This window comes from Myotis davidii, unplaced genomic scaffold, assembly GCF_000327345.1.
Source record: "Myotis davidii unplaced genomic scaffold, ASM32734v1 scaffold1025, whole genome shotgun sequence".
NCBI lineage: Eukaryota > Metazoa > Chordata > Mammalia > Chiroptera > Vespertilionidae > Myotis > Myotis davidii.
Window position 1 is genome coordinate 1,308,798 of NW_006297812.1, and position 10,256 is coordinate 1,319,053.

Consider the following 10,256-nt stretch of genomic DNA (forward strand, 5'->3'; position numbering starts at 1 on the left):
TTGGCTCTGCTCTGTGCATGACGGGGGTGGCGCCCCAATTCCCCAGTCGGCCCTGCTCTGAGCCTGACCAGGGGCTGCACTTAGGGATTGGGCCTGCGCTCTGCCACCCAGGAGCAGGCCTAAGCCAGCAGGTCGTTATCTCCTGAGTGGTCCCAGACTGGGAAAGGGCACAGGCCAGGCTGAGGGACGCCCTCCGTCCCCGACCGAGTGCACAAATTTTTGTGCACCGGGCCTCTAGTCTTAGCTAATAATAGACAAACATGTAAATTAACCATCCCTCTGCTACACTCACCAGCCAAACAGGAGAGTATGCAAATTAACCCAACAAAGATGGTGGTTAATTTGCATATGGAGGCAAGAAGCAAAGACTGAAGGCTCTGGCCGGGGTCATGGATACTGAAGGCTCCGACCGGGGCTGCGAAGACTGAAGGCTCCTGTCGGGGCCACAAAGACTGAAGGCTCCAGCCGGAGCAAAGGCCTGGGTCCCAGGTGCCAGAGGAAAACCAGTGTGGCAGCCAGGGGAAGGGAAGGCCTATTGCACAAATCTCTTCGTGCAACGGGCCTCTAGTCCTATATAATAAAAGACTAAAATGCAAATCAATTGCACAGTGGAACCACTGGTGGGATGACTGGTCACTATAACACGCACTGACCACCAGGGGGGCAGATGCTCAATGCAGGAGCTGCCCCCAGCTCGCAGGCCAGCCAAGGAGGATGCCAGTGGGGGCCCCGCCAGTCGCCCCACAGCGGGAGACTGGTTGCTATAACACGCACTGGCCACCAGGGGGGCAGACACTCAACACAGGGGCTGCCCCCAGCCCTCAGGTCCAGGCCAGCCAAGGTGGATGCCAGCACTTCCCCCCGCCCCAATCATCCCATTAATTGTTCCTCCATTTGCCCCACAGATCCGCCCTGATCGCTGGCCAGGCCTAGGGACCCTACCTGTGCACAAATTTCATGCACCATGCCTCTAATGGAATATAAGCTGATATGATGTGCACCATTTCCAAGTCTGAATCTTAAGAAAATAGGTGTGCCTTCTCTATGCATTTTCTTTGCCCTTAACCTCCAGCTATAATCTGCACATGGGGAAAAGACCAACTTCAACCATTCAAGCAACAACAAAATCCTAGTCATGCTCTCAAACGATAAAGAATATACATAACACTTGGTGAATTGTATTAAAGTGCAGATTCTAATTCAATATGTCAGGGTTAGGCCTGAGTGCCTCAGTTTCCAACAAGCCACTAAAAGCTGCCAATTCTGCTTCTCTACACACAGCTGGAAAACAATTATTTAGGGTTCTCTCACAGTTCTACACTATCTTGTAAATGAAGCAATAACTAGTCTTTAGTTCTAGACTATTTTTTCAAGGATGTTTGTGTATTAAGCAACTTAGAAAATAAGAGATGGTGTTTTCCTCCAAAGCAAAAAAGCAGGCATGCTTACTACCCAGGTTCCCTAAACTCAGTTCTCTTCTATAATAAATCCACTGCACACTACCCTTTAGGAACTGGGGCTTGGGACCCTGCAAAAATGCTCAAACTGTGGCTACTGCTGTGAATAATAAACTAGCATCCTTCACCTCACACCCAAGGAGACTCATGTATTCTAATAGCATTCATGAAATAGTGGCAGGCTAACACTGACTTGCAAATAGTTAAAATCTCAGATCTCTTCCACAGTTCTTGACACAGACTACTAGAGTAGCTAGGCCCTAGGTTGTAGAATCAGACTGTTAGCCTAAATTACTACAATTAAAAAATATGTATCTTGTTTGAGCCATTGCATTTCAAGTTCACTCACCCACTTTCTCACACTGTCTCTCTCTCTTCCTCTCTTTCTTTACAATAGTCTACCCTTTATCTTAATACAACTGTGCAACTCCATTTGGATACCCCTAAGAAACCCTATATTTAAACTCACTTCCCCTACAAAAACCTATCCCTTCTCTAGATTCTCTATTTTAATGAATGGCATCAATGACCAAGGTTCCCAGTTATCCTAGATTCCACCATCTTTCATTCCCCACATCAACAAGTCCAAAAGATCCAATTCTCTTATATGTCAATAGGATTGGTCCACTTTTCTCCATCCCCACTGCCACTGACTTCAGAGCAGGTGACCAGGCTGTCTTGCCTGATTACTTTATTTATTTTTCTCACATTTCCCAGCTTTGTTTTTTTTAATTTAAATTCTTTATTGTTGAAAGTATTATATATGTCTCCTTTTCCCTCATTGATCTCTCCCTGCCAGCTCCCACTCCCCAGCACTTGCCCTTGCCACCCCTCTACTGTGTCCATTGGATATGCTTATATGCATGCATACAAGTCCTTTGATCCCTTACCACCGCCTCCCACCCTCCCCTGCCTTCCCCCTACAATTTGACAGTCTGTTCAATGTTTCTATGTCTCTAGAATTAGATCTATTTTTGTTCATTAGATTATGTCGATCATTATATTCCACAAATGAGTGCAATCGTGTGATATTCATCTTTCTCTGACTGGCTTATTTTCTTAGCATAATGCTCTCCAGGTCCATCCATGCTGTTGCCAATGGTAAGAGTTCTTTCTTTTTTACAGCTGCATAGTATTCCATTGTATAGATGTACCATAGATTTTTAGTCCATTCATCTGCTGATGGGCACTTAGGCTGTTTCCAAATCTTAGTTACTGTAAATTGTGCTGCTATGAACATAGGGACGCATATACTCTTTCTGATTGGTGTTTCTGATTTCTTGGGATATATTCCTAGAAGTGGGATTACTGAGTCAAATGGGGGATGCATTTTTAATTTTTTGAGGAAACATCATACTGTTTTCTTGCCTGATTACTTTAACTGCCTTCTGATTTCCCTCTCTCAAATTCCTGGTGTCCTTTCTTCAAACTGCAAGCAAAATGGGATTCCTAAAATTCAAATCTGATGTCACTCTTGCTTAAAATCCTCCATTGCTTCCACAGTCCCATTGAGACAACATCCACACTACCTACACCAGGGGTGAGGAACGTCTGGTCTGCAGGCTGTATAAGACCCGCAAAATTATTTGGTTTAGTCCTGCCAAGGCATTAGGAGTAAGTTAATTAAATGTTTGGCCAAATATAGCAGGATAATTTTTAAGTTGGTAATTTCGTATGGCCTGTGAATGATGTTATAAATATCCAAATGGCTTTTGGCAGAAAAAAGGTTCCCCACCCCTGACCTACACTGATATACACGGTCGTTGCATACCTTTCTAATCTCATCTCATGTCCCTCCCACCACACCCTCTAAACAGTCATATGGAATATTTGCAACTGTCCAAAGTGACATCTCTCCATTACTCCCATGCTTCTGCAATGCTGCCCCCTCTGTCAAACTAAAACACTCTTCCTAACTCTTCTGCCTAATTATTTATCACTTCAGATTTTGGTTTGGACACTATATCCTGGAGAAAGCCATTCTTAGCTACATCTCCTCTCTCTAACTGCATTATTACAATTTAGTATGTATCATGCTATTTTACTCATCTATAGCAGGCTAAGATTCACATTTTAAAATAAAATCTCTCTAGTACTGCAACTATCAGTGTCCTGGCACGTTATAGATGTTAAACAAATATACCAAATGACTGGATAAACCCCTTTATAATATCTACCTATTCAAAGTAATTCCTCTTCTCTAGCCATACACTTGAATCTTTCTCCTGTACGATAGGGCTACAAATCTTGAAAGTTTCTTACTAAAGCTAAAACACCTCAGCTTCTTTCACTGTTCTTAAGATGGTATGGTGCTCAGGCCTGGACCTTCTCATTTAGATCAGCCATCTTTCAAAATAAAACAACCAGAACTGAATAAATTTCACCAGCCATAATCTGGCCAGCAAAAGGTACAGAGCCCTTTAATCTCCTGTTTCAGACACTTCATTTCTGAAAGTACAGTCCAATATTGCACTATCAACTTCATTGATCAAACAAATACACATGGAAAATATTAGTTGAACTGTGCCAAAGTTGTAGAGTAACAGATTTATTTTTATTAAAACTTCAATGAGAATGAGTGGTATACTAGCTATTAAACAGATTTTTCCAGGTAACTAGTAGTTTCCCCACTTGTGATGCAAGTTTTATAGAGAATTTTGAAAACACATCTGTTCACTTTTATTCTTTAATGACTTTCACAAAGAGAAGAGATTTGGTGTCTTTCTTAAGGACCTTTAGAATATCTCAACATCCTGATTTTGGATACCAATGAGCACTGAATGATAATTTAGAAATAGATGCTGAAGACATCAAACTGGTATTTTGAATATCAGTTTGATTTCTTTCAACTGCCTTTTTCCTACAAGGAAACTGAATAGGAAAAATATTGGTGAGATAATGTAAGGGGAAAATGTATTTTAAAATTATAAAGCAGATATTTCTCTTTCCAGAATGGCTTGCTTCTCATCACGATGACATCACTCTGGCTAACATACTAAACATTCTAAAACCTGCCAGACTTCCGATAAGAACTTTAGCAAGCACTAGTCCCAAAGTGACACAGTACTAGATGGGCAAGTATTCTGTGTGTCCAGGGAAAGTGGCTTTCCACACAAAGCAGAGTGGCGACTGGCAAACCAGGCCAACCTGCCAGAAGAAGGCCAAGAGACAAAGACTGTGCGGAAGCTTGAATGTGTTAAGGCCAGCTGCAGGTATAAGAGATTGATGGCCATCAGAGATTTAAGTATTTGGCCCTGGACGTGTCCCTCAATGATTAGAGCATAGGGCCACTCACAGAAGCGGCACAGGTTTGATTCCTGGTCAAGGGCACGTACCTGGCTTGCAGGTTCAATCCTTGATCGAGGTGAATGCAGCAGGCAACCAATCAATGTGTCTTTTTCACATCTGTGTTTCTCCCCCCCCAGTGTCTCCCCTCTTCCTTCTCTCTCTCTCTCAATGGAAACAATATCCTTGGGTAAAGATTAAAAAAATAAATAAATACATAAATAAAATAATCTAATTTAACTTCCATCTACCAACAAGGAAAGTGAGGCTTCTAAAAGTTGTACAGAACTGAATTGTCTCAGGAATCAGGAAGCTGAACTGCCTCCCTACAAACCTACTCAATATAACAAACTATTCTTACCTCACTCTCTATTCTGGATTTCAGCAGGTCAATATCATCAGACAGCTTATCCACCTGGGTAATCAGGTCCTGTGCACTCTGCATGCTGGGCAGGAATTCACTGTACTTCTTGCTAATCATACTGCATACTTCACCCTAAAAGAGAAACATTCCAATATGGTGAGTAGGGAACTCTGTTAAAAATAAAAATGTGGAGAACCAAGATGGCGACATAGGTAAACACCTGTACTTGCTGCCTCCCACAAACACATCAAAATTACAACTGAAATACTTAACTATCATCCAGAACCGTGGGAAAGCTAGCTGAGTGGAAGTACTACAACTATTGATCGAGGTGAATGCAGCAGGCAACCAATCAATGTGTCTTTTTCACATCTGTGTTTCTCCCCCCCCATGGTTAAGAAGAAAGCGCATTGAGACTGATAGGAGGTGCGGAGGCGCGGAATGGGCTGGCACCCAGGCGTGCCACTTTTTTAATCAGAAGGGAGATACAAGCTCCCACTTGCATACGGGGAGAAACTGGACTGTCTGGAATTGGGGCAGGAATGGGGGTGGGTTTCTCCCAGATGGAGGTGCTCTGAACGGCCACTGTTCCTGTGCTGGGACCTCCCCGGTGCAGGGGTGACTGGCAGCCATTGCTGTTGCTCCACCCTGGACTTTCTCTGAGACTCCGCCCCACCCAATTTACAACTCCACTCAAGCTGTGCACAGTGGCTTTTGCATATGAATGGCCTGTCCTTTCTCAGCCTAAAACCTGTCAAAAAAGCTGCAACTGGGTTAGGGAGCCCCAAAGATATCAAAAGAAGGCCCAAGGCCACACCAGCACCGGCATGGGACTCGTCTGGGCACTTCCAAACCCCATACAAAGAGGAGGAATCTGCAGATCTCTCTGTAGCTCCTGCTGGGTGGCCCAGGCAGTGGCTGACTTTGCACCTCCTTGGAGATCCAAAAGCAAATGTACCCAGTGGTCAGTGTGAGACCATCCAGATTACAACTCCTCAGATCCATAAGAGACACACTCAAGGGGCAGACTCAGTGAGCACCAAAGCCCCCTGAAGCAAGTCTTGCCCCATAAGGGTGTCTCCTGCACAGCGGCTCTTCCACTGTAGACACAGCTGGTCCTCACAGTCAACTGGCCTGGAGGTCAATTTCTCCCAGTGATGCCAACAGCAATCAAGGCTCAACTACAACAAGAGTGTGCACACAGCCCACAGAGGGGTGCACCAAGAGTGTCCACCTCAGATGACTGGAGAGGCTGAGCCCTGGGCCCTATAGGACACCTACTACACAAGGCCACTCTACCAATTCCAGGAGACATAGCAGCTCTACCCAATATATAGAAACAAACAGGGAAGCGCCAAAATGCAGAGACAAAGAAACATATCACAAATGAAAGAAATTGAAGAAAGCAAATTACTGGATAGAGTTCAAAACCACAGTTATAAGGTTACTCAAGAATCTTCTAAAAACCTCCGAGGAACTTAGTGAGACCTTCAAGGGTCTTAGTGAGAATGCCAAAAAAATGGAAAAGGACCAGTCAGAAATTAAGAATAGTATACAGCCCTAGCTGGTTTGGCTCAGTGGATAGAGCGTCGGCCTGCAGACTGAAAGGTTCCAGGTTTGATTCCGGTCCAGGGCACATGCGTGGGCTGCGGGTTTGATCCCCAGTAGAGGGCATGCAGGAGGCAGCCAGTCAATGATTCTCATCATTGATGTTTCTCTCTCTCTCTCCCTCTCCCTTCCTTTCTGAAATCAATAAAAATATGTATTTTAAAAAAGAATAATATACAGACATTCAACAATAGATTAGAGCAGTGGTCAGCAAACTCATCAGTCAACAGAGCCAAATATCAACAGTACAACGATTGAAATTTATTTTGAGAGCCAGATTTTTTAAACTTAAACCATATAGGTAGGTACACTGTTATTAACTTAATTAGGGTACTCCTAAGGCTTAGGAAGAGCCACACTCAAGGGGCCAAAGAGCCGCCTGTGGAGGAAGGCAGGGCCGGAAGTGCTCACGGTGAGCTATTATCAGCTCAGATGATAGCCACCGATTTTAAGCATACATCTAGCTGGAAAGAGAGTAAATGGAAAAACTAAATCCATAATCTATATCGCAACCAATCTATGAATTTCTAGCTTCTCACTTATAAAAATTGAAGGCCTCGTTTAACCCTAAGTGGACGCGTCCCATCATCTCTTTTCATCCAAATGAAAAACAACATCCTGAATGCTTTTTGCACTGAGTCAAGGCTTTGGGAGACACAGAATAAATCATGCTTGTCCACATGTAAGTTCCGTTTGGTAGGACAGACAGGACACACTAAAGCAGCTGGGACAGAGAGATGCAATATAGCGAGGGAGTTCGACCCCCCAGGTGCACTGGGTCCAGATGAAAGAAACCACACTGATACTCGGAGTACCAGTTGGATGTCTTCAGCATCTGCTTCTAGTCCCCCAGGGGATCCTTCTCACGCAGAAAAACACATCTGAGATGGAAAAATGGGTCAAACGACACGTAAAAGGCAGAGCAATGGCAACATACGCAAAATCGACGAGCTCGGAGGGGGCAAGGCGGGCCTGTTTGGAGAATAGACAGCACTTCCCCACCGGCCGAAGGTCCAGGTGGGGAAAGACACCCCGAGAGGGAGAGGCAGGGGGAGCCGGGCCGAGCACACGGACAGGAGCCCGTCCTCCTTCCAGCAGATGAACGTGCGGAAAAGGTCCACCACCTTCGCAAGGAAGAGATGCCGGAGACACGGGTCCTAACTCTAGGAAACCCTTTCTAGGGCATGTCTGCGCCTTCCTGGTCCACGCCATACCTGCCGCCCTCAACCCCGATGTGCGCGGCGCTCAGGGGTGTAAGTGCCAGCGACCGAGGGGGGCCCGCACCCCCGGCCCCCGCGGCGGCACCAGGGGCCCTTGCGCGCCTTCCGGTCCGACTCCGTCTCCAGACAGCAGGGCCCCAGAGAGCCGTCCGCGCGCTTTTAACCCTCGGCATGGCCTCGGGCCCGGGGACGGGGAGGAGGTAAACAGGTGACAGGTGTTAGCGGGGACGGGGAGGACGTAAACAGGCGGGGAGCTGTCACCAAGGAAAGTTTCGGCGAGGAGGAGGGCGCGGTCCTACAAAGCTATTCTCCTCACCCACAGCCCGTACGAAGACGGGGTGCAGGAACCGGGCGCTCCGGTGCGGAGAGGAGTCCTGACCCGCGTCTCTCCCTCCCACACGCTCCTCCGCGGACCCCGGCGGCCGCCGTCCCTCTCCGGCTCCCCAACCTAACTCCTCACCCACCTTCCCCCGCATCGCCGCTGCCTCTCCTCCGACCCAGGCCGCCTCGGCCCCCACCCTCACCTGGGCTCCCCTCCAAACTCCTCCCAACCCACGGACGTCCAGCCTTCCTGCCCCTCATTCTTCCCACCCGGCCCCTCACCAGACTCGGCCGCACCCACGCTGTCCGCCCTCAGCCCCGCTCCTCTCCGTCCCGTCACACAAAAATCTCGCGTCCCTTTTTAGTCAGCCAACGGCTTCCCCGCCGGCACCTTGATCTCCTCCACCCGCCGGGTCAGGTGGCTGATCCGTGTGCCCAGATCCTCCTTCTCCAGACTCCCCGAGTGTGCCAGAACTTCCGTCACGAACGAAGCCATCCCCACGACCGGGACAGACGCTCACAAAGTCACTCTCCGCAGCCAGCGCGGCAGCGCCGGTCCCGCCAGCAGCCGGGCTGCGCAGCCTACTGGGAAATGAAGTCTCGCGGGGCCCTGACTGCTGCAAGGAAGACGGCAGCAGCACTACAACTCCCAGGAGGCACCGCAACTCTCCTAGCCTGGAAATGTCCACGGCGTCTCGTAGGTGGCAAATTTAGTAGGCGCGTTTTTTTTCCTGTACTTTTCAAAGCTTGCTTTTTTTTCCCACGGTTTTTCACTAGAATAAATAAAATGTTTTTATTTACTAACCGCTCCTAACTGAACTTTTCTCCATTTCAAAACGCTTACCTATGAAATTTACCTAACCAGAAGACCCGACAAGCCCATCTTGAACTTTTTTCGTTAAATATTCATTGACCATCAGAGTCTAAATGAATGGTGCCCTCTAGAGTTGTGCAAAGAAGCGGCGTCGTGTCCTTTAAATAAAAGTCCGCCTATAATTGCATAGTCTTATCGTTTATATTACATCTATATACACATATACATGTATATTACATCTTTGTACATATACATATATTACATCTACATAACACATTACCTGTGTATAGTATTTATATTACCTAGGACTGTGTGGACTGGAACAAGATACTCAGCACATTTTATCAGAGACTACAAATCAACTTTATAAAAAGCTTTTAAAAGTTATTTCATTATTTAACTATGTTACATACTGAGAGAAGTTCATAATATACGTACAGTATGATTCCTTTTTATAAAAATAAATAGGCATAGACACATATGTAGAGGTAAAGGATGTATACCAAATTATTCTCTCTGAGTGGTGGACTTATGGTATTTATTCTCTTCCCTTGTTTATCTGTTTTACTGAAAAAAAATATGCACTGCTTTAATTAACATGTTATCTTTAATTTTTAAAAAAGTTCTCTTCGAGAGTTGACCCCAAGTAGATGTTGATACTAAGGTCCTTGTCAATATATATATATACTAGAGGCCTGGTATATATGCACTTGGGGGGCAGGGGGGGGGAAGGGAGGGTCCCTCAGCCAGGCCTGTGCCCTCTCGAAGTCTGGGAAACCTTGGGAGATAACGCCCTGCTGGCTTAGGCCTGCTCCCCGCTGGCAGAGGGCAGGCCCAATTCCTAGGTGCAGCCCCTGTCACGCACAGAGCAGACTCAGTCATGGGTGGGGGGATGGGTCTCCAAGCCAAGGAGCCAAGGATAGCTGGAGGATAGCCAAGGAGCCAAGGATAGCCACCAGAGCTGGGAGAGACCTCGATTGATTTTCTCTTGCAGCCCCAGAAGGAACGCACCCTGCCCACACCTTTCTGGGAATAAGTATTTCACAGGCTGAGGTGGGAGCCCTGTAGGCTGAACGAGCTTCAGTGTGGAGAGCTCTGATCACTGCCCACCTGCCTGGACCACAATCTCCTAAGCTCCTAGAGAGAAGCACAAGGGGGTAGGGAGAAGGGACTCCCAGCTGAAGCTC

At 46.6% G+C, this 10,256-nt stretch overlaps 1 protein-coding gene across 1 annotated transcript in view; it reads right to left on the bottom strand.

Annotated features, from left to right (window-relative positions):
- Nucleotides 1–8,856, bottom strand: part of ZW10 (zw10 kinetochore protein) — a 37,862-nt gene extending 29,006 nt beyond the window's left edge. Inside the window, exons 1-2 of the mRNA XM_015570326.1 lie at nt 8,647–8,856; nt 5,104–5,238 (exon numbers count right to left, since the gene is read on the bottom strand). Of these exons, the coding sequence (XP_015425812.1) occupies nt 5,104–5,238; nt 8,647–8,751 (240 nt within the window). The 5' untranslated portion in view covers nt 8,752–8,856. The remainder of the gene's footprint in view (nt 1–5,103; nt 5,239–8,646) is intronic.
- Between the last annotated feature and the right edge of the window lie 1,400 nt (nt 8,857–10,256).